The sequence below is a fragment of the Glarea lozoyensis genome (genome assembly GCF_000409485.1).
Source record: "Glarea lozoyensis ATCC 20868 chromosome Unknown GLAREA7, whole genome shotgun sequence".
NCBI classification, from domain to species: domain Eukaryota; kingdom Fungi; phylum Ascomycota; class Leotiomycetes; order Helotiales; family Helotiaceae; genus Glarea; species Glarea lozoyensis.
The window spans coordinates 895,043-915,324 of record NW_007361002.1 but is presented as its reverse complement, the minus strand read 5'-3'; the positions used below and the strand labels follow the sequence as shown (position 1 = coordinate 915,324).

The window sequence follows — 20,282 nt, the reverse complement described above, 5'->3', positions numbered from 1 at the left end:
GCACAAAGCGTTAGGGCGAGAATGTGGAAAACTAGGACAGAAGAAAATCATGTTCGCAAGGTGCCGGTTCATCAATGTTCAGCGCGACATAGCTGCTGTACTGTACGATATACTAGACGAGTTTTTCACAGGCAGAATGAATACCTTCAACATTTTCTTATATAACCGCATTAGACTGGACAACTTAAGCGAGCGGGAACCTCGAGAAGGCTATTTATTTTCTACTATCATCTACGACACAACACAGACCACGTGGCTGTTGTCAATCCTACATCCTTAATTCTTCATCAATTAAATTGAGGCTTACTTCCTTCTCATTACCTTAGAGGACTTCCTCCAAATCCACCACCTAGACTACCCTTTCCAGGCGTCCACCCACTACCGAATGTGCCACCACTACCAGGCGCCAGGCCAGCAGGTCTTCGGACTGGTGTTGTAGGTCCACTTCCTCCAATCCCAATTCCATTTTCGGGACCTAGATGTCCGTCTTGGGAAATAGGCGGAGTCTCCGTACGCTCAATCAAATGGCCATCTTTTTTCATCTGTGGTGGCTTGTAGTTCATGTCCCTTCCGGTCCGGTATATATCCATCAGTATAGTTTCCAGAATTCCGGCGTCCTGAAACTCTAAGTATTTTCGGTAGAGCTTAAGAGCTGTCCTTGCGTCTTCAATGGAGTCGTGAGTTTCGAGTTGAATATCCTCCTTGAGCAGATACCAGGCTAAGAAAGCCAGCGACAGCTTCCGTAACCGGGCTTTGACGAAAAAGAAGTCTATTGTGTCTATAATCTGAGACTTCGGGACGTGAATATTGGTTACGCGGAAATCCTGTTTCAGCCCGTGACCTAAGAACTTACAGCCTAGATTAAGGAGAATCCAGAGTTTCTTGTAAGCAACTTTGAGAGAAACAAGGTTGTGCTTCGAGAGTCGCGGATCAAGATCACCGTGGACTATACCCGAGTAGGATGTAAGATAATCCACAATGGGTTCTTTACTTTTGATGTAGTCGTCTACGAAGGGAAGGCCTTCGTCAACACCGGATCCACGGACAACAGATACACGGGCAAGGGCGTAAACGATTGGCCTGATGGTCTCTCTTTCGCCATCCGAGTTCATTTCTATTTCCGGCTGTCTAACCGCGACGAATTCCGTATCTAATGCGATAATAGTGCCCTCCCGAGGGGCTTCTTGGGGTGTTAGTGGGCGATAGGTTCTTTTCCCTGGATTTTTACTACTTCCGTCAGTATACCATTAAAGACCTACAGGCAAGACTCACTTGTGGTCTATGTAAAGCAAAGAAGTATCCAAATTGGTCTTCCAAGAGTTATCGATATAGTTGTTCGATTTCGTGAGCTGGTACGTGATTACAGAGGGCATTTTCCAAGTTGTATTGAATGTTAATGCCTCCTCCTTACTGATTGGTCGGACGAGGAAATCATTAAAAAGATGCCACTGGCTTTCGCCCGGGGCTTGAGGTCGCGAATGTGCCACTATTTGTGTAAGTATGTGCCTAAGGGTGTAGCACCATGAAAGACCTACCATTGACAAGAGATACAAGATGTGGCTTCTGGTGCTGGCCACTGTTGATATCAGCCGCGAGGCCAATCAAAGAGTACACTGAAAGATCGAATTTGTCACTTGTTCTTCCTTTTTGCTTTTGAAATTCAAGATCTTTGCCCTGATAGCAAAAGAATTGGCCTTGGGCTACAATAACCCCTATTTCCTCCGGTAGCCATCCAGGGACGGACCAAAGTTGCCTCGCTTCAGCGCTATTGACGGCTGCGTTCAGCGTCAACACTCCCGGTGCATACTGAATGGTATTTCGTGTCTCAAGCGTTCGGTGTCCTTTACATCTGATACACCATCCCTTTGTATTGACGACTCTTTCTACGCTCGACTTCAAAACTTCACAAAAAGTCATGTTGCGTGGTCGTTGATTTCGCACAGCGACTTTCTACAATGGCATTAGCACAGTCCGACAATGATCGCACTCTACCACTTACTGGACCGTAGAGAAGTTCTGTCACAAAAGTAGATCCAGCGCGGGACTGCTCACTTCCACAATTCAAGCAGCGGTACGATGTGACTGCGGTAGTAGCAAGGACCTGCTTCGGTTAGAGTCCGTGATGAAATTCGTTATTCTTCAACCTTACATTGTTCAAATCATGCTTATGAGGTGGCTCTCTCTGGTAATCGTTGACAATGATTTGGAGCAAGAACCGATTTAACCCTTGCAACATTGCTGTCAAGGATGCTCCTGGAGCGTCTTCTTCAAGGAGCCTCAATTTGCCCGCTATAACGCAAGATCAGCATTTACTTGGATTGATACCTGAGATCAGCTACCTTCAGGATGATTACTGAAAGTCTTGAGCATGTTTGTTGCTTGACAAATCGACCCTTCAGCTTTTTCGAGCATATCGAACAAAAATCCGAGCTCGCAAAGCAGACACAGCTCATTAACGCATGCACTTGCCGTGTGCTTTAGCGCGCTGTTACGAATCAGAGGAGTGAAGTGCATAAGCTGTAACAGCGGGTTGGCGTAAGAATTCGATATGTGTATCTCAAGACCAGAATAGCTTGTTTTGTTATAGAACCTGCCGTTGAATTAGCACTTGGGTAGCAAAGCGGGATTTGGCGTTTGAACCCAAAATCGAAATCATCGACTCCAAATTTACTGTATTTGATCTCCACGTTACGGTACATCACTGGAACTTCTGCCTTCATGCTTGATAGCTCTGTAGCTCCAATCGCATCTGCAACATCGCTTATACGTCGATCTGCCGAAGCATCATTTGCGGATTCTCGAGCTTTCTCGCTAAGAAATTTTGGGGCTTGCAAACTCGTGGACGTCTTTTCTGCTGCCCTGGTATTTTCAACCTGATTCCTTTTAACGTTTCGAGTCTTCCTAGCCCATGCACCCCATTCGGTCACTTTGAGCTGTGAGGTAGTTTGAGCATCAATTTTCTGTGGCGGTGCGCCAATTTCGAATATCATATGACTCGGCCAGGCCGAGAGTAACTGCTCGCGATAGTACGGCATTCCAATACTGCTGAGAGGTCTATTTGTGAAGTTAGTACATGCATAAGTATCCTTAACTCGATACTTACGTGTCGACACTCCAGTTGAGTGCAGGGTGCGTCTCTTCTGGATCCGCAAACTCAACGGGATTGCTGAGTTCCGCGAACCGTATTCGGGACGGTGATCCCCAAAGATGAACCTGACCTGATGTATCCCCCAGTAGAATAGCTTCCCCAGAAGGAGCAATCTCCATTGTCGAAAGATATTCATTCGGCGCAAGATTCGCTTGTCGTATGTTGTTAGTGTTCACATTCATCAGGTCCACTACCTGTATCTGACCATGTTGGGATGCCACAACACTAGTCGTGGACATACGTGGGTGCATTCGCACGAATGCCCCACCCGCTGGGAATGGAATTGGAGCCATAGATATCATATTCTTCAAGTCAAAAACATTCACAAAAGCTTCTGGCTGTAATGACATGTACGCCTGTTGCATGCGCGCAGAAATGCCACAAGTGACAATGAAGTCGTGTTGTGCGTCCATATCAATAACTCTGGATGTGTAGGCGTTCCATGTCTTGATCTTCTTAAAGGATACTGAATCGAGTATATTCACAGATCCAGTGGTAGTAGCAGCGCAGATATACCGGCATCGTTTCATTTTCGTATAGTAGTCGTTCGTAGGCATCTGTCCTCTTAGTCAGAGCTTTTGACCACTTTGGAACGCCGTCTACCTGTTTGATAACTATTCCTTTCTCCACATCAATCACAAACATCTGGTCCTGCTCTCCTGCGACTAGTATTTCGGATGTGCCTTTGGATGTGAAGCTCATACAGCGCAATGCTTTCATATCTTCGTGACTATAGGATACCTCCATCAGCTATGACATCCCTCGCTTGCTCGGTCATATATGGGCGGCCATACTGAATATGCCATATTGGCGGTCCCCGTCTCAGTGCCATATGCACACTTCCCGCGCACAATGCTATGACCCCTCGATCATGGAGCAATAGCTGTTGTATCTCTCCATCACCAGCCTTGAAAGCGGTATATCGCGTTAATTCGGTGCTATAGAAGCTCGATACTCGACCCTGTTCGTTGCCCGTCCATAGCAATTCTTGGGAAGTATCAAAGGCCACTGCCGGTGGGATTCCTGGTGTGGCGATTGCATTTGCACCAGGGGGCGGAAGGAGCAAACGCCCAACCTAAATACAGATATTCAGTATAACTTCACAAATTCTGGTAAAGGCCATGTCTAGAATAGTAGAGCTTCCCGGAGCTGCCCCGCCTACTGGACTCCCTGGTAAGGCTACAAGAGTGACGACGCGTGGAATAGAAAATACGGGCACTCACTTCCTCCCAATCGCCATCCATCTATTCGATTCAGAGAATAATTTACCAATCCATGATTGTATTGTTTTTAAAGAACCTAGAACATCAAAGACAGAGGTGGTGAGCCCAGATTCTGCCGATCGTGGCCTGGCACGGAAAGGCGGTGAAGCCATCGCGACTGGTGCATGCCGACTATTTGACTCTCTTCCAATTATCTTTGTTTCCCGACCAGATGTGAGATAAGATGATTCTGAAACTACCCTCAAGATATGCCTCGTGTGTTTCCGATCCTGTCATTCAAAATGTCTTCTAATATCGGGGCTTCAGTGCCTCTACCAAGAAAACATGAACATTACTATATAGCCTTCAACACCTCATCAATACTATCTATTACGAAGCGAACTTCTAGGCTAGGCTAACTTGAAAGATGCGTTGTTCACAGAAAGGAAGGTTCGATATCAGCCGGTCACGATCTCTTTCGTCAAAAGCTTTGGTTCAGATACTAGGGGACGTTTAAGACAAGGTTCTCCCCATTGAAGCGGATCGAGCGGATCGAGATGCCCAACTTCGAGTGCAAAACAAAAACCAACATCAGCAGCTGAAGAAAAGTCCAAGTTGAAAGAACTGTTTCCTCTTACTCTCCAGTCTAAACACCTTACTACCAGTCTTCTATATCACAATTGAACGACATTCTCAGTAAGACGCTACCTGTTACCGATGACCTGTTATAAACTTACTTGCTATAATTGTTTTGTCGGGAAATACACAGAATCGCACTTCCATTCACATTGAAGTTCCCAACTCCTCATCCTCAGTCTCCCTTTGTGAGGCAAACTCATTGTTCATTCGGCAGATAGCAATGTCCCCGGGCTTCGCAATTGTACTGGTTCATGGATCGTACCACACACCCAAACCTTATGCCCCATTTATTCAATCGCTAAAAGAAGCTGGTATCGTAGCCTTTTGCCCACAATTACCATCGTCCGACCCCATCAAGCTACAGCTCGGTGACTCTTCAACTCCTGACTACGACCAAGCCGCTCCGAAAAGCGGTTTTCCTCAACCTGCAGACGATGTCAAAGTGATAGAAGAATTGTTAGAGAATCTGATATGCGGCCAGGGTAGAAACGTTCTTTTGCTCGGTCACTCGGCGGGTGGGTTTACGGCGTCTGCAGCTGCACTCCCAAAGTTCTTAGCAAAGAACCGTAAACCAAAGATGGGGGGTGTCATAGGAATATATTATATCTGCGCATTTCTAGTTCCAGTGGGAGAGTCTATCAACAGTTTCTTTCAACCGAAAGATGGATCTGACCCTATCATTCCTCCATACTGTAAATTTCATGTAAGTTCTTTCCCTTTCTTGGAGCTCCAAAATCGATCAACTCATCATATTTCAACAGCAACACGGTACGGACGTACTTGTCTCGACCATCAATGGAGCAAAATTCTTCTTCAATGGACTTGACGAAGAACAAGCAGAAATTTACGAGAACACCCTTACCGCAACAGCAATACCCACTACGGTATTGACAAATGATGCTTACACAAGTCTTCCTTGTGCATATTTGGTTACTGAAGATGATTTAGCATTGGACCCTAAATATCAAGAGGGAATGGTAGCGCTACATAACCAGAGAGAAGGTGTTGACATCAAGGTTAGCAGGGCGAAATCCGGACATTCTCCGCACTTGACGTGGAAGGAGGGACTTCTAGAAGATGTCTTGAGATTCGGAAATGAAAACTTGAGGTAATGATTTTAAGCTAATCGGGTCCTTTTGGATTACGTGGTTGTAGCTTCTAAGTTTTTCAATATGTAGTTCGTAACTATGTTGAGCCAAAACACTTCCATTTTATAGCCCAATTCCAAGAATGCATACGCATATACACATCATGAGAGACAGATCTGTGAATTAAGATCTGACCAGGGTCCAGCTCATCGAACAATAGGCGCTGCGAGACTTACAGAATTGAGGTGCAAATTTCATGTATCTATCTCAACACTCGCTTATTTTTGATCGGCCTCCTTCCTAATGAAAGGGGCTAAAACAATCTTTCATATTGCAAAGGATTCCTTGATGCATCTTCTCTGATGATGCATAAACTAATCATGGCAACAGTTTCTCGATGGAAAATGGGCGAGCACACTTCATATTTTGCAAGTGACCACCTAGGAACTCGAAATTACTGATTTCGCCCCAAGTACCTCGCCAATAACCCCAATACTGATATCTAGCCAACCATATCTCTCTCCAACTTTATCAACACCAAATCGCTATGCACACGCCGTCCACACCTCATCCTGCCCAGCAAGTCGGAAGGTGTCAGCTCGTATATGCCGAGCCCTCAGGTTACACGACAGCATCACGCTGCAAGTTGATACGCCAATGAAGTATCCTAGGCAGCCATAGGGCTTTCGCGTGATTCTCACAATCTTTCGAGATACATCTTTGGGCAAGATCAGATAACGAAGACAATTCTTGAAATGTGTTTCAACAATAACACTGGTATAGGTATAAGTGTTGTTCGTTGAGGAGAGTGACAAAAGTAATGTAAAATGCATAATTTCTCAAACATGTCGCCCCCGAGAAGGAAGCCATCGCAACGCGCGAGGGGCCATTTTTGAGGGAAGTCCCAAGTTTGAGAAATGCGAACCACCATTCTCCAGCGCGTAAGAGCATTTGCCTTATCTACTCCTCTTTTCAAATATCGTCTCCATCCCCCATCTCACCATCCTCTGCACCCAAACATCCTATCTATCAAACCCGATCAGCTTCATACTCAAAACTCAAAATCCCAAATATGTCGACTCGCACCACCCCGAGCCTGTCTATTACCACGGGCACGTCTAGAGGTCCCCAATCACCGTCGGGAACCGCTGCACAGCCCCATTACGATAATCGTCTGGTTTGTCCTACCGCGCTTTACGTACCTGACTCTCATGCTTATACCCCACAGTCTTCGACGTCGCCTTATTCTCCGTCCCCGTTGTCTGGCACGGCGGGTCAAACTACTCAGCCTCATCGTGCTCAACGTCGTGCCATTACCTCACCGTACCCTCTGAAAACCCCGACCGCTTCTCCCTCTCCATCATCCCCAAATCCATTTCGGTTCTTTGGTCGGAACCAAACAACTGGTTCTGGATCTAGAAGCCCGAGTTATGGCATTCAAAATGCGGGAATGGTGGCAGGTGCAATTGGGAATGGAAAGCGATTAGGAGAGACAGGAAGGAGATATAGCGGAGATAGAAGTAACGTACACACCGAATGTGGAAGACATAGCGACGAGTGGTTGTTTGGACCCATGAAAAGTGCCGCGAGGAAGATGTTTGAACAGCGAAGCCCTGGAGGTTCCACGATTGGTGAGCATGAGAGACGGGAAAGAGGTCTATGATCCACGGAGTTTGTGTTGCGTTTGATGAGATGGATATTTGGACTTGAGATGAGCTCAACTTATGAAACGAAAACCAGTAAATGAGCAAGGCAGGAAGAAGAACATATAGGAGTTTGATGTGAACATTTTGGAAGAGTTTTCGACGAAAAGTATCATGAAGGAAGAAGAGAGATCATCTAGCGGCAAACTCAACCCAGAGCTTCAACTAGTATCAGACTGGACTTTGCTTGTACTGGAGGAGCAGTAGTCACCCACGAGATTGAGAGCTGGAGGCACATGACGATTGTTATAGATGCTGATGGACAGCAAGAGATACCCCTAATGAGAAACGATATGTTTAATGATGGATGAGGTGGATGGGACTTGGCAGAAAAACCAATCAACGTGCACAAAATGGGAGTCAGGGATCCGGAAGGAAAGCTCATGGAAGTAGTTTGTTCGGATTTCAGTAGTTTGTGAAGATGCGTTTGTTTAATTCGTTGAATGAAGTAGATTCAAGAAAAGCTCTGTTTCAACGGATCAGAACGCCCTACACTAGAAGGAAGTATATTGTGATAGATTGAAAAGTTGTAAAGTTGAACATTACCTAGGTACCTTATGTAGCAATGGTATGGTAAGAGGATCTGCGTCATGTGAAGGCGCGTTTCAGAGGTTAGAATTGGGACTCGAAATATGGATGCAAGAAATGAGCCACGCATATCAAATGGGCAAGTATAAGATAAATGTTTCAGCCATCTTCATGTTCACATATGTACAGTGAAAGATACCAAAATAGCCAAATTGCCTCGCACAAGCTCGAATGAAATTAAATGCCAACCCAGACGCTGTTCTACATGACGAACGCTAAGCATTTCGAGTTTGCCAATGAAGTTGCCAAAGAATGGAAACGCTTAAACATATGCAGAACAATTCCCAAGTACACTGCCAGCCCATGATCCTTAAATGCATGCAAAGCTAGGCTGAAATGCTACAAGAAGTGTGGTATCGTCGCAGAGCGAACAAGAAGAGAAAAGCCAGGTAAGCTCAGCAATGACACCTTGAGAAAATCAAACACCGTTCCCTATGACGCCAGGATTGATGTATTTCAGAGGAATCTCTTGGAAAGACAGAGAGGTCATGTGTGTAACATGAGCTAATTATTAATATGCGCTGAGTCGGCAGGCATTACCGGCGAGGTGTTGAATCGATTAATAGTCTTCTTCGTATTCTCCCTCGACTTGCTTTAGAGGTCTAACCAGCTTGTTGAGCAACGCATCAAGCTCCTTCCAATTTTCAGCCTTTTCGGCGAATTTGCGATGTTTCCGAGAGAGTATGTGCTGTGGAACAGGTTAATGAATGATTTTAAGAACCGGAAGTTTGACTTACCTCGTCGAAGTCTTCGAACTTATCCTGACAGTTCTCGCAGTATCCCGGTTTGAGATCACGCTTCTCCGCCTTCCTCTGATGCACCGTCTTCAATTTTTTGACAACTTCGGCTTTTCTTGCTACTTTCTCCTGCTCGGACTGATACGTATCCTCTTCTACGAGCTGCTCAAGGTTCTCCTTGCGTCTGGACTGGCGAGAAAGCGAGTCTTCTCTAACCACGGCACTTAAGTCGTTCACTCGATGAGAGCTCGCAAGTCCATAAGAGCCCGGGCCGCCACTGTTCTTCTCGAGAACTTTCCTCTGTAGCCCGTGAACTTCTTTGCTCGTTCCAGCCTTTGCACCTGGCTGTGCTGAAGTTGAGGATATCATTTGTGAACGAATAGCCGAGGTGATATTAGATGCTTGCAACCCCGAGGCAACTGGCTCTCCAGCGAGCAGTCGTCCAGCACCAGCGCGACTTACAAAGGCGTTTCCTCGGTGGGACGACGGCTCGATATCGTTACGATAAGCAAGAGAGGATTTGGATGGCGCGAAAGGGTTCGTCTGATTTGTCGCAACGGTGATGTTTCTATTAGAGCCTACGCTTGTCTCCGCTAAGGCATGTTTGCTGAGAGATCGGGGTGGTTGCATCTTAGCGTCTTGTACTGCAGTTGCTGCTCTTGTCCTTGGAGCACTGGCCTTTTGCTTCTCCTGTTGCCTACGTAACCGCTCCTTCTCCTTTTGTTCCTCCCTATGGCTGTAATCACGCTCTTCAACGAAAGGGCATTTGCCTCCAGTGACGCTACGAAACTGCGGCCATTCACCTTCTTCCTTGTGAGACACCTTTGGGTAATCTCGAACCATAATGGGGCGTTGCTTCTCATCAATGTCATGAATATAAATAAAAAAACCCTTGAACAGAGTGAGCTCTTTCGATGCAACAGTAGGGTCTCTATCCGACGGTCCATTGAGTTTCTCGTTTCTGAGAAGCTGTGACAGATTAGCACCGGCGCGTGGAATTGAGGCGTGTACCGAATTGCTGCGAGTATTATGCCCATGGATTGCTTGGTATCCCGTATCTGTGTCAAAGATAGTGGTCATCATTCGTTGAAGCTTCTCCAAAGCCCATATTTTCATGTGCAAGTCGCGAGCACGATGTAGTACATCTGCGTTGCGAGCTTGTTGTCTTCGTATTTCAGCGTCCTGTACCTGTGGGCCCAGCCGTCTGTTTATATGAGTTTCGAAAGAAAATTTTCCTTTGGTCGCAAATGAGTCTGATTGCACATTGGCAGACTCGGATGATCTATCTAGTAGAGAAGGATTGATTGTTTGAGGTTGGCTGTTTTGGGAGTTTGTTTCGTTTGTTGTCGACGACGTTTCTTCCACCGTGCTAACATGCTCAGCTGGAATACTTCGGGTGGTAACAACATGAGTGACAGCGTTTGAGAAAAATTTCTCTTCTCTCTACAAGAGGTATTAGCATAATTGTACAGGTATCCTGCAATGTAATGATTGACTTACTGCTCCAAGTGCTACAACCTGCTTGGTGCATTTCAGACGAGCCTCCTCCGATACACTCTCAAAGTAAAAAACGAACTTGGGAAACTCTCTGCGATAATGTTTCTGCCATGCCCTTATGATTTCCAAGTTTTCTTCCGTGGTTTTTTCAGCCTTCACTACTGTTTGCTGAGCGCTCTTTTCCCTGGCAGCAACAACACATTTTCGTTCAAATGCGGATTGTTGACTTGTTGATTTTCGAGTGAAAACGCGACCTTCCCCTTGTACGTGAGTGCTCTGGTGACGTGGGGGTGTTCGTAAGGCCGGTCTACTCTCTACCATCTGTTTCTTCGCTGGGGGTGGTTGCCCATAGGCATCTTCGCGTTGAATGTTCGCATATGAACGCTTTTGCTTCGAGGGAGCAGCCGCAGATGGTCGGTAGGGCGAATTGATGGCATTAGGATTATTTAGAAGAGGGGCTCTTCTGCTCGACATGGTTGTAAGGGTGATAGGCAAGGGAGATAATGATACTGCTGCCATATGAGAGTAGCTCTCAATGCTCTGGCAGTGGTTGGTCGAAGGGGGGAGTGGGGTGCACGCGACTGAACACGTCCAAACCGATCGTCGACGAAGTCTATGAAGACATTGAAAAATATGAAAGGATACTCTGGCTGGCGATTGTGCAATTCGCAGGTGCACCGTTCAAGGAGCGTGGAGTGAGTAAGGCTAGAGTGAAGAAGTCGAGATACCTCGAGACGGGGGGTTTGGGAGGTGGTGTTTGTCAAACCAATCTTTGGTGTGGAGGATCAATCAACAAAGCTCGCAGAGAGTGGGCGCACGGTCCAGCCCACCAGACGCGCCTGCTCGAGCTGTCAACGGACCGGGGTTATTGGCGGCCACGGCAACGGACTGCCATCTGCTGGGTCAACCTCGGCCAACCTTAAGTTTGACGGGACGAGGGAAACAACTTCTTGCGCTTCAACATCCGGAGCTCTGCAGATACGAGCATCGAGCCCTCCAGATTCTCATGATGAGTCTGAGGAGACTTCCCATACGCCATCTGGGCCAGTTGCCCACATCTCTGGCTTCACCATGTGCAAGTGCAAGATCTGGATGCACCTCATCGAGGATACCCGCGAATCGAAGGGCACAGAGCTCTAGAACGGCTTCCACGCGCCATCTCGCACAGCAGGACTGCACAGCACATCGACTGCCAATAAGATCAATATCCTGTGGGTTCGGAGGCAGGATCAGAGGGAGCAGGGCCTATGCTTCTGTGTCTGCGGCTGAGCTACAATTCGGCCAGCCAGTCCACGAAACGCATCCGCATCTGCTGAGAGCGGGCGAGTGTACGTCTATTTCATGGCCAAAGCAGGAGGAGCACTCATGCTGACCGGTTTTAGTAACGCCTGGCATCACGGCCCAAGAGTACGCGGATCGGAGGGCGAATCTAGCTGCGAGTTTGCCCAAGAACGGAATTGCCATTCTCGCCTCATCAGATACCAAATATCGATCCGGCGCCGTTTTCTACGAATTCCACCAAGAGCCAAACTTTTTATACTTGACGGGATTCAACGAACCTGAGGCAGTAGCTGTAATCCAGAAAGTTGGAACGGGATCGGACTATAATTTTCATTTGTTTTTACGTCCCAAAGATGCCAGAGCCGAGTTATGGGACGGTGCTCGATCTGGAGAACAAGCAGCGCTTGACGTGTTCAATGCAGATGAGGTGTTTCTCTTGTCATTGCGTAGATCTCTATTCGCTAATCAATAAACAGTCGGGCGATATTAACAACCTTCACTCTTTACTTCCGCCGTTAATAAAAAGTGCAAGCGAGGTCTATACAGACATCGCCAAGCCAGCAGGGTTTGGTCGATTCTTCCAAAGTCAAGATGATCAGGCCAATGACTTCCAGAAAATGGTCAAACACAGCAAGGTCAAGCCACTTAAACCTTTGATGAATACCATACGAGTTATTAAAAGTCGAGCGGAAATTGCCAATATGCGTAAAGCTGGGAAAATATCTGGGCGTGCTTTCACGAATGCAATGCGCCAACAGTTCACCAAAGAAAAAGACCTCGGTGCTTTTATGGATTATAATTTCAAAACTGGCGGATGTGAAACTTCTGCTTATATTCCTGTTATTGCCGGAGGCAAAAACGCCTTAGCCATACATTATGTCCAGAACAATGATGTGCTAAAGGACGGCGAGATTGTTCTGGTCGATGCGGGAGGTGAGTACGGAGGATACATCGCAGACATAACGAGATCATGGCCCATAAATGGTAAATTCTCCGATGCCCAAAAAGACCTCTACGAGGCAATACTGCGAGTTCAGAGGTCTAGCGTAGCTCTGTGCAGAGAAAGTACCAACATGTCCTTGGATAACATCCATGAAATCACGCAAAGCGGACTCAAGGATGCCTTGAAGAGTCTTGGATTTGATGTCTCTGGTGATGCAATGGATGTGCTTTTCCCACATCATGTGGGACATTACATTGGGCTGGATGTACACGATTGTCCAGGATACACTCGGTCAACGGCTCTCAAAGCTGGATATTGTGTGACAGTAGAGCCGGGAATTTATGTTCCCAATGATGAAAGATGGCCGGAGCATTTTAGAGGGATAGGTATTAGGATTGAAGATAGTGTATGTGTTCAAGAAGATACAGCATTGGTCTTGACTACGGAGGCTGTAAAAGAAGTTGTTGATATAGAAGCTCTGAGAGAGTAGTATAATATTGTATTATATATGTATTATATATGTATACGAAGATTCACCTACACGCCTAGTTGCAATAAAGTTCCAAATTCACATGAATTTACATGAGCCTCTCTTTTGTTTTCAGAGTCAAGATTGGAGTATCGTTTTTCTGTAGTCTCTGTCACATGTTGCTGTTGAGCCTTAAGCCATATTTACATCCTCCACATCGTCAAACCTTCCACAACACCAACCACGCAACACAAACAAGCATAACGAAATCCCCTCCGACAAACCTCCACCTACCTCAAAATGTCATCTCAACCCTCCTCACCCATCCCAACCTCCCCTCCCCCACCCCAATCAACACCCTTCATCCCCTCGCGCCCTCAATCCCCGGAACTCCCCCTCACAATGGCCACCTCCCTTATTCTCACCGCACTCCCGCATGACGCAACGACCGCGCTCGCCACCGCTGGCACCTTCCCGAACGCCAAAGTAACCGTAAACTTCAAGCCCGTCGGCTCCGCACCGCTGCTAAACCGTGCGGTGGTGACGATATCGAGTACGCAGCGATTCGAGACGGTGGTAGGGTGGTTGCGGAAACGGCTGAAGGTGACGGAGAAGGAGAGCGTGTTTTTGTATGTGAATAGCTCGTTTGCGCCGAGTTTGGATGAGGTGGTGGGGAATTTACATCGGGTGAGTGCTGGTGTATTCATGGGGATGGGAATAAGGCTGACTGTTTGGTGTAGTGTTTTAAGGATGCGAGGGATCAGTTGGTTATTACTTATAGTATGACACCTGCTTTTGGTTGAGGGTGGGAACGAGCACGCAGATTGAAATATCTATTCGAAAACTGGGAAGGTCTACATAGGATTCTATGGCAAAATGATCGAGGTCTACATGACCATCAGCGCCCATTGCGCAGGTATCTACGCTATCAAAATTCCGCCTTACGAAACAAACGCCTAAGATGCAACCAGATCTATAACTCTGGACTTTCGAACGTGTGTCAATGCCTTTCCAGCAGAGACGGTTCGAGAAAGGGCCACCGCTATACCCAAAATCGACACATAAATGAATCAGACATCCTGGTATCCTAAAACTCGCTCGAACTCTGCAAGCTCCTCTTTCGAAATCGGATACGTGTGCTCAGGGGCAGGATATGCGCGGCTCTTGGTCTCATCCCGATATGCTTCGATAGCTTTCATACTTTCGCTCCAGACATCTCCGTACTTCTTCACGAATTTGGGAATAAACCGACCTGGTGGGAAGTTTCCGGTCATATCCACCTGTACCAACACCTGGCCAGAACACCCATTACCAGCGCCAATACCGATCGTTGGAATTGACAACTTCTTGGTGATGAGAGCTGCGATCTCCGCGGGTACCGCCTCCAAGACAGTCGCAAACGCTCCAGCTTCTTGAATTGCGAGCGCGTCTTCAAGAATCTTCGTTGCGCCCGCGGCAGTCTTACCTTGGACTCGAAAGCCACCAAGCGCATTTTGTCGTTGTGGTGTCAACCCGATATGAGCTAGCACAGGAATTCCAGCTGTTGTGATCTTCTTGATTGTTGGGGCCATCTCTATTCCACCTTCGAGCTTCACACCATGTACTCGACCTTCCTTTATCACTCGTATGGCAGATTCCAGGGCTTGTTCTGGTGCAATCTCGTAGCATCCCATAGGTAGATCTCCAATCTGGACGTTTGTTAGCGGGGGCATTTGGTTGGTGGAGGGGTAGTTACAATGAGGGAAGTCTTGGCTGCCCTGGACACGGAGCGACAATGAAGCAACATCTCTTCCAAAAGAACTTCGCTCGTGTCTTCCATACCCATGGCGACCATAGCAAGGCTGTCCCCAACCAGCACGATCTCTATACCGGCAGCGTCTGCGACGTGTCCGCTAGGGAAGTCATGGGCAGTCAACATGGTGATCGGTTCTCCTTTCTTGTACAGAGTCCGAATAGTATTGAGCGTAATCTTCTTCCTCAAGTTTCCACCTACTCCTCCCATAGGAGAGTGAGAGCTATTTCTGCCTTGCCATTGCGACAATAAAGGCTTCACCGCAAATGAAGCCGGGCGAGTGTTTTGCGATAGAAGGGCACAAGACCCTTTCGCGATGGAAATTGATCGCGACATTATGGGAAAGCGAGGGTTTGGATATGTTCTTTGTGTTTGCCGAAGTGACTCGAACCACTCCTGTAATAATTAAGAAAGAAAGCCGCCATTGCTGAGCTGAGATTTCGTTTTTGTCTGGTCGTGATGAAATGATCGCAGTGTTTCTCAGAATGGACTTTTGAGGGTGGAGCATCGGCAACCGATTTGCCTCGGAAAGCGATCGCTGCGCTCACAAGGATACTGTCTGTCCGTTTTAGGTGTTCATCACGAGATCAGCTCTTTCTTTCTTCAAGGTTAAAATGGAGTACTACATTTACACATTAACTTCATTAAGTTTTAAGTTAAGTTAAGAGAAAATACAAAATTAACCAGGAAATTCCTCTCTTATTCCTATTCAACTGCGTGTTCCGCGCGCAGTAAGGCAGTTCCTTAGCAACCCCGCGCTTGTGATACCGTCGACTCTAGAGCTTGGTACCTGACATGCCACCTGACCTGTGAATAAGACTCGACCTTTATGACCAGAAGTACAAATATACCTAAGTCTTGACTCTAGGGCTTAAGTATTATATCCATTTAAGTCAATCACAAATTTCGTCAATTTCTTTGAATCCTTCCCGATATTGAAATACACTCACAAAGAAGCTAAAGTGCAGAAAGCAGCGATAACGCTATCGGGCACCCGCGGCTTGTGACCGCTGCGTCAGTACTATCCGTCTCGACGACATCACACTGACTCTTACTTCCTTTCATACCACAGCTCGCAACTCACTCACTCTACCACGACCGAGCAAGTACCACAAGATCAATACTTGATCAGCAATTCTATTCCACTTCTAGTATCTACCAGTAGCCACCATGTCCAGTCCACGGCGCCGGATCGAGACCGATGTGAGTGAGGCCTGCAAAGTGGAGTTAAAGAGTGCAGGACACTGACCGGAAGCTCTTTGCGTGTAGGTTATGAAGTGAGTCTTTTAGATATATATGTTTATGTGGGAATATGCTAATAACTTGGTTGCAGAATGTAAGATTTCGCAGAATAAAACGAGCTCGAACCGATCGTGTACTTATAATGTTAGGCTTATGAGCGACTATGAGGTCACTTTGGTAAATGACAACAGTATGCCCACCTTATCTCATTATTCCAAACCATATACTAACATTCATGCCCAGTGTACGCGCTATTCCATCCGAGCCAAAAACGAGACGTTTACACCCTAATTACAGGCAAGAATTCTACGTACGATTCAAGGGGCCCGAAGAAAGTCAGGACAACACACGCAGATAATCCCAAAACTCGAAGCTGATAAGCAATAGCACCCTTCCAAGGCGGCATCTGGAAAGTCCACGTCGAACTCCCCGATCAATATCCATACAAATCCCCAAGCATCGGCTTCGTCAACCGCATTTTCCACCCAAATATTGATGAGTTGTATGTCCAGCGAGTGCAATATTTAGATTGTTAATAATGAAATAGGTCGGGGTCGGTGTGTCTGGACGTGATTAATCAGACTTGGTCGCCTATGTTCGATATGATCAACATTTTCGAGGTCTTCCTGCCACAGCTTCTACGATATCCCAACCCAACGGACCCTCTGAATGGCGAGGCGGCGGCACTGTTAATGAGGGAGCCAAAGAGTTATGATGCGAAGGTTAAGGGTGGGTCAATAAGCTATATATATATAAAAAAAGGACAATAGGCTAAGATTTAATTCAGAATACGTCCTCAAATACGCCAGCAAAGACGCTGCAGATGAAGCCGGCGCCGAATCTGACGACGACGATGACATGTCCTCCGTAGGCAGTTTCGGGGACGAAGACGAAGAGCCAGCCGGAACGATGGAGGAAGTGTAATCTTCTCACGTCAACCTTTTCACACTTGCATATATGTCAAACCGGTGTTCTTACGGCGTGTCTGGTTTCATCTCTGATCCATCGATCATACGGGAAGGGTATTTTGGGATTTGGGCAACGGGGAATTTTTTACATATGACACGTTTTTCATACTTATTTTTTTCCGGATGTCTATGGACGGGTGGAGGGATCGGGCTCCTTCTCTACTCTACGGATGGAATTGGCGTGCATAGGATTTTGTTAGGTACCTAGTGCTGGTGGAGAATTACATGACGAGTAATCAGGTCTTGATATGTTTCTGTGGAACACTATGTGAGATCTGAAGCTTTCGTATAGTGTGCCCCGTAATTTATTATACTTCCTCATATCTAGATCATTCGGTTTCGTTTCGTTACCACCCTCTGTGCAACGTGACAACCTCTGGTTGTTATTCCAAACACGGGCTTCAAGTTTAGAAATAAGTTTAAGCGCACCAGGCGTACAAGTAGTATAGCTGTCAGTTTAATTAAGTCAACGTGAATAACTAATACGTTGCCAAAATCCTGTCCAGCGAATCATCTGATACCTTCTCTAACATATGCCCTCTCATGACTTTCAATTTCGATCATAATATGTTGGTCAACCAAGGCAACGTTCCGTTTCACTGCTCTACCCTAGTCTCTATTCACTTCCACGTATCCCATTCTCGTTCAAAATCACCACGTAATTTTCTCACATCCATATCTCACTTCCTTAAGAGTTTTTTCATACACAACTTCGTTTTAAGCCATTCGAACCTGGAGTCCATCTCCCCATGTTCTTATTCACGCTGTGCTCTTTCGTTTGGGAGTATTTGGGAATCGGAGTTAGACGTCAGTTGATCAAAGTTTCATTAAGTGTTTCAAGGTAAGAAAGAACTTGTTCTTTTTTCACTTGTTATGCCAGTTCGTTTGGAATTTTCAGCATATGGAATCTAGAAGATGTTGTTTTATCGCATTGTGATTGTGGATATGTATAGGTGACAGGTATATGTATAAGTCAAAGGTATATGTCCATTTCTTTACTTGTTTCCGTGAAACCCTTGTCACAAGTGTCTGTTGTATTCGGGGGGGAAGAAGTCTATACCTGGGATATATTTCTGCTTACATACAGGAGCGGCTTTCCGCTTGTAAGTACATATCTCTTGTCAAAAGAGAGGCATAATGTTTCTACTCCCTCCATATCCACTTTCTCTTTTTTAATTTTTAATTCTTCTACCAACCACCTCAATATCCTACATTTGCAACAGCCATATCCAGTTTCAACCCATATGTAAACGCACAAAGATACCACCAGATGCCTCGCAAATCTGCATTGCCAAAAACAGTAACCATCAAGGAGTATAACTTTGGATTTCCGATGCCTTGCATGGAAGCGAGGTTGGCGGTGGCTTCATCACAACACTCACCATCGACCCAATCGAACCGCAATAAAAAAGCCCAAGAACGGAGTATTGAGGCTGAGGGCAATCAGGACTCGAAGATAAGAACTCTCCAACGGCTCGTCGTCGTCGGGAGCTGTGACTTTCTGTCTTAGCTCAAAACGACGACCGAACGAGATGAGTTATAAACTTCATCTGAGAACAGCGTTTCTTGCGCTAGCGCTTGTATTGACCACAAGCATGGCCCAAGTCACGCTTACACGGCAGTCGATTATGAGCGCGAGTGGATATAAGGATATGAGACCTTGCGCCCAGCAATGTTTCCATAGTTCTGGCCTTTGTTCAGACGACCTACTCGGGGGGGCACTTGGTTGTCAAGCTGGCTGTAGCGCTTTCGCGTTAAACTCCTGCTATTGCAGACCGGATCTGCAACCACTCGCCGCCGCATATCTTCCAACGTGTATAACGTCAGAGTGTACTCTTGGGGGAGATCTGAACGTCGAGGTGACTGGCGCACTTTCTGTCTATGGGGGATATTGTGCTTCACAGGGTCTGACGGCAGCTCAAATAACGAATCCATCTGTCACGGAAACGCCTCGGCCGAGTCCGGGAAATGGAACACCACCGCCAGCTGCTACTGTCACAAGTATTGTGTATGTAAAAGTCAACTCCGGGATTTCCCTTCCTCTCCCAAATCCAGTAGTACCGGTATTCATATCTGTAAGAGACGCTTTAGCTTTTGGATCTGTGAAATCGCTGACCTTGACTTTTATGCGTAGCTCATCACCATCCTCTTCATCTCGTTCGACGTCTAACAGTGTCGGGACATCGACCTCTGATAGAACAACACCGGCCACGCGAACAGTTCCACCAGGCATGGAAAATGCAATAACAACTTCACTGCCCATTGAGAGCACAGTGTCACCGTCTTCGAGCAACAACGATAATGGGTTGAGCCGTGCAGATAAGATCGCCATTGGGTTAGGGACGTCTATACCGTTACTAGCGCTGTTACTAGCGTATTTGACATATAGACTTGCGTGGTTGACATATAAGGAAGCAAGAAGAGCGAACGAGGATAAGAACAGAGACAACGAGCTTGTAGAACAGAGGCCAACAACCTTCACAAGCTTGTTCGTACCATAATGCGATATTTTTTATTTTGGAGTTGGCATGGTTGTATTGACTTCGAGCGCTTGCTCATAAATGCAATGATGTATAACTATCGAGAGGACAGAAATGAAGTAGAAATCCAAGGTTCTCGTTACGCTGCGCGCTTCGTAAGTGTCTGGGACTGATATTTGGAAGGTTGCCATAAGTTTCGAAGGCAGGACGATCAAGGGCCTAGAACTTGGAGGCGGAGTCCATCGGCTAGAAGAGGCCTTGCCAATCGCACCAACAAGAAGCTATCGTGAACGTAATAGGAAGCATGGGAAAGCCAACGAATACGGCGAAAAGACGACAACTCGCGGAGAAGACTTCCAAGGTTCTATTCCAGCGCATAAGTTACGTAAAAACGTATTAGTGGCTTACAATTTTGTGCAGAGAACTTTGAAATGTCCTGAGCGCTAGAGATAGGTCAAGGCTGCTGAGAAGAGGTTACAGATATGGAAGTGATTCTGCCTCCTCG

At 46.5% G+C, this 20,282-nt stretch overlaps 9 protein-coding genes across 9 annotated transcripts; 6 read left to right on the top strand and 3 right to left on the bottom strand.

Annotated features, from left to right (window-relative positions):
- Window positions 1-317: 317 nt before the first annotated feature.
- On the bottom strand, window positions 318-4,392 carry GLAREA_01491 (Ribonuclease H-like protein; the record flags this gene model as incomplete). The annotated part of the gene is made up of 11 exons (XM_008088707.1): window positions 318-1,227; window positions 1,273-1,486; window positions 1,536-1,950; window positions 2,000-2,101; window positions 2,150-2,289; window positions 2,340-2,590; window positions 2,641-3,054; window positions 3,104-3,705; window positions 3,752-3,831; window positions 3,890-4,223; window positions 4,372-4,392. The coding sequence occupies 11 exons, from the start codon at window positions 4,390-4,392 to the stop codon at window positions 318-320; spliced, it is 3,483 nt and encodes a 1,160-aa protein (XP_008086898.1).
- An 817-nt stretch (window positions 4,393-5,209) lies between these two features.
- On the top strand, window positions 5,210-6,101 carry GLAREA_01490 (alpha/beta-Hydrolase; the record flags this gene model as incomplete). Its single annotated transcript, XM_008088706.1, has 2 exons — window positions 5,210-5,692; window positions 5,751-6,101. 2 exons carry the CDS (start codon window positions 5,210-5,212, stop codon window positions 6,099-6,101), a joined length of 834 nt encoding a protein of 277 aa, XP_008086897.1.
- Window positions 6,102-7,149: 1,048 nt separating this feature from the next.
- Window positions 7,150-7,740, top strand: GLAREA_01489 (uncharacterized protein; the record flags this gene model as incomplete). The annotated part of the gene is made up of 2 exons (XM_008088705.1): window positions 7,150-7,254; window positions 7,306-7,740. 2 exons carry the CDS (start codon window positions 7,150-7,152, stop codon window positions 7,738-7,740), a joined length of 540 nt encoding a protein of 179 aa, XP_008086896.1.
- Window positions 7,741-8,927: 1,187 nt separating this feature from the next.
- On the bottom strand, window positions 8,928-11,076 carry GLAREA_01488 (BRCT; the record flags this gene model as incomplete). The annotated part of the gene is made up of 3 exons (XM_008088704.1): window positions 8,928-9,056; window positions 9,106-10,548; window positions 10,606-11,076. 3 exons carry the CDS (start codon window positions 11,074-11,076, stop codon window positions 8,928-8,930), a joined length of 2,043 nt encoding a protein of 680 aa, XP_008086895.1.
- Window positions 11,077-11,611: 535 nt separating this feature from the next.
- GLAREA_01487 (Creatinase/aminopeptidase) lies at window positions 11,612-13,316 on the top strand (the record flags this gene model as incomplete). The annotated part of the gene is made up of 3 exons (XM_008088703.1): window positions 11,612-11,930; window positions 11,985-12,310; window positions 12,360-13,316. The coding sequence occupies 3 exons, from the start codon at window positions 11,612-11,614 to the stop codon at window positions 13,314-13,316; spliced, it is 1,602 nt and encodes a 533-aa protein (XP_008086894.1).
- A 381-nt stretch (window positions 13,317-13,697) lies between these two features.
- Window positions 13,698-14,098, top strand: GLAREA_01486 (Ubiquitin-like protein; the record flags this gene model as incomplete). Its single annotated transcript, XM_008088702.1, has 2 exons — window positions 13,698-13,982; window positions 14,036-14,098. 2 exons carry the CDS (start codon window positions 13,698-13,700, stop codon window positions 14,096-14,098), a joined length of 348 nt encoding a protein of 115 aa, XP_008086893.1.
- A 267-nt stretch (window positions 14,099-14,365) lies between these two features.
- GLAREA_01485 (Phosphoenolpyruvate/pyruvate) lies at window positions 14,366-15,423 on the bottom strand (the record flags this gene model as incomplete). The annotated part of the gene is made up of 2 exons (XM_008088701.1): window positions 14,366-14,983; window positions 15,031-15,423. The coding sequence occupies 2 exons, from the start codon at window positions 15,421-15,423 to the stop codon at window positions 14,366-14,368; spliced, it is 1,011 nt and encodes a 336-aa protein (XP_008086892.1).
- A 1,069-nt stretch (window positions 15,424-16,492) lies between these two features.
- On the top strand, window positions 16,493-17,253 carry GLAREA_01484 (UBC-like protein; the record flags this gene model as incomplete). The annotated part of the gene is made up of 5 exons (XM_008088700.1): window positions 16,493-16,506; window positions 16,573-16,664; window positions 16,717-16,831; window positions 16,877-17,058; window positions 17,117-17,253. 5 exons carry the CDS (start codon window positions 16,493-16,495, stop codon window positions 17,251-17,253), a joined length of 540 nt encoding a protein of 179 aa, XP_008086891.1.
- A 1,639-nt stretch (window positions 17,254-18,892) lies between these two features.
- GLAREA_01483 (uncharacterized protein) lies at window positions 18,893-19,798 on the top strand (the record flags this gene model as incomplete). Its single annotated transcript, XM_008088699.1, has 1 exon — window positions 18,893-19,798. One exon carries the CDS (start codon window positions 18,893-18,895, stop codon window positions 19,796-19,798), a length of 906 nt encoding a protein of 301 aa, XP_008086890.1.
- Between the last annotated feature and the right edge of the window lie 484 nt (window positions 19,799-20,282).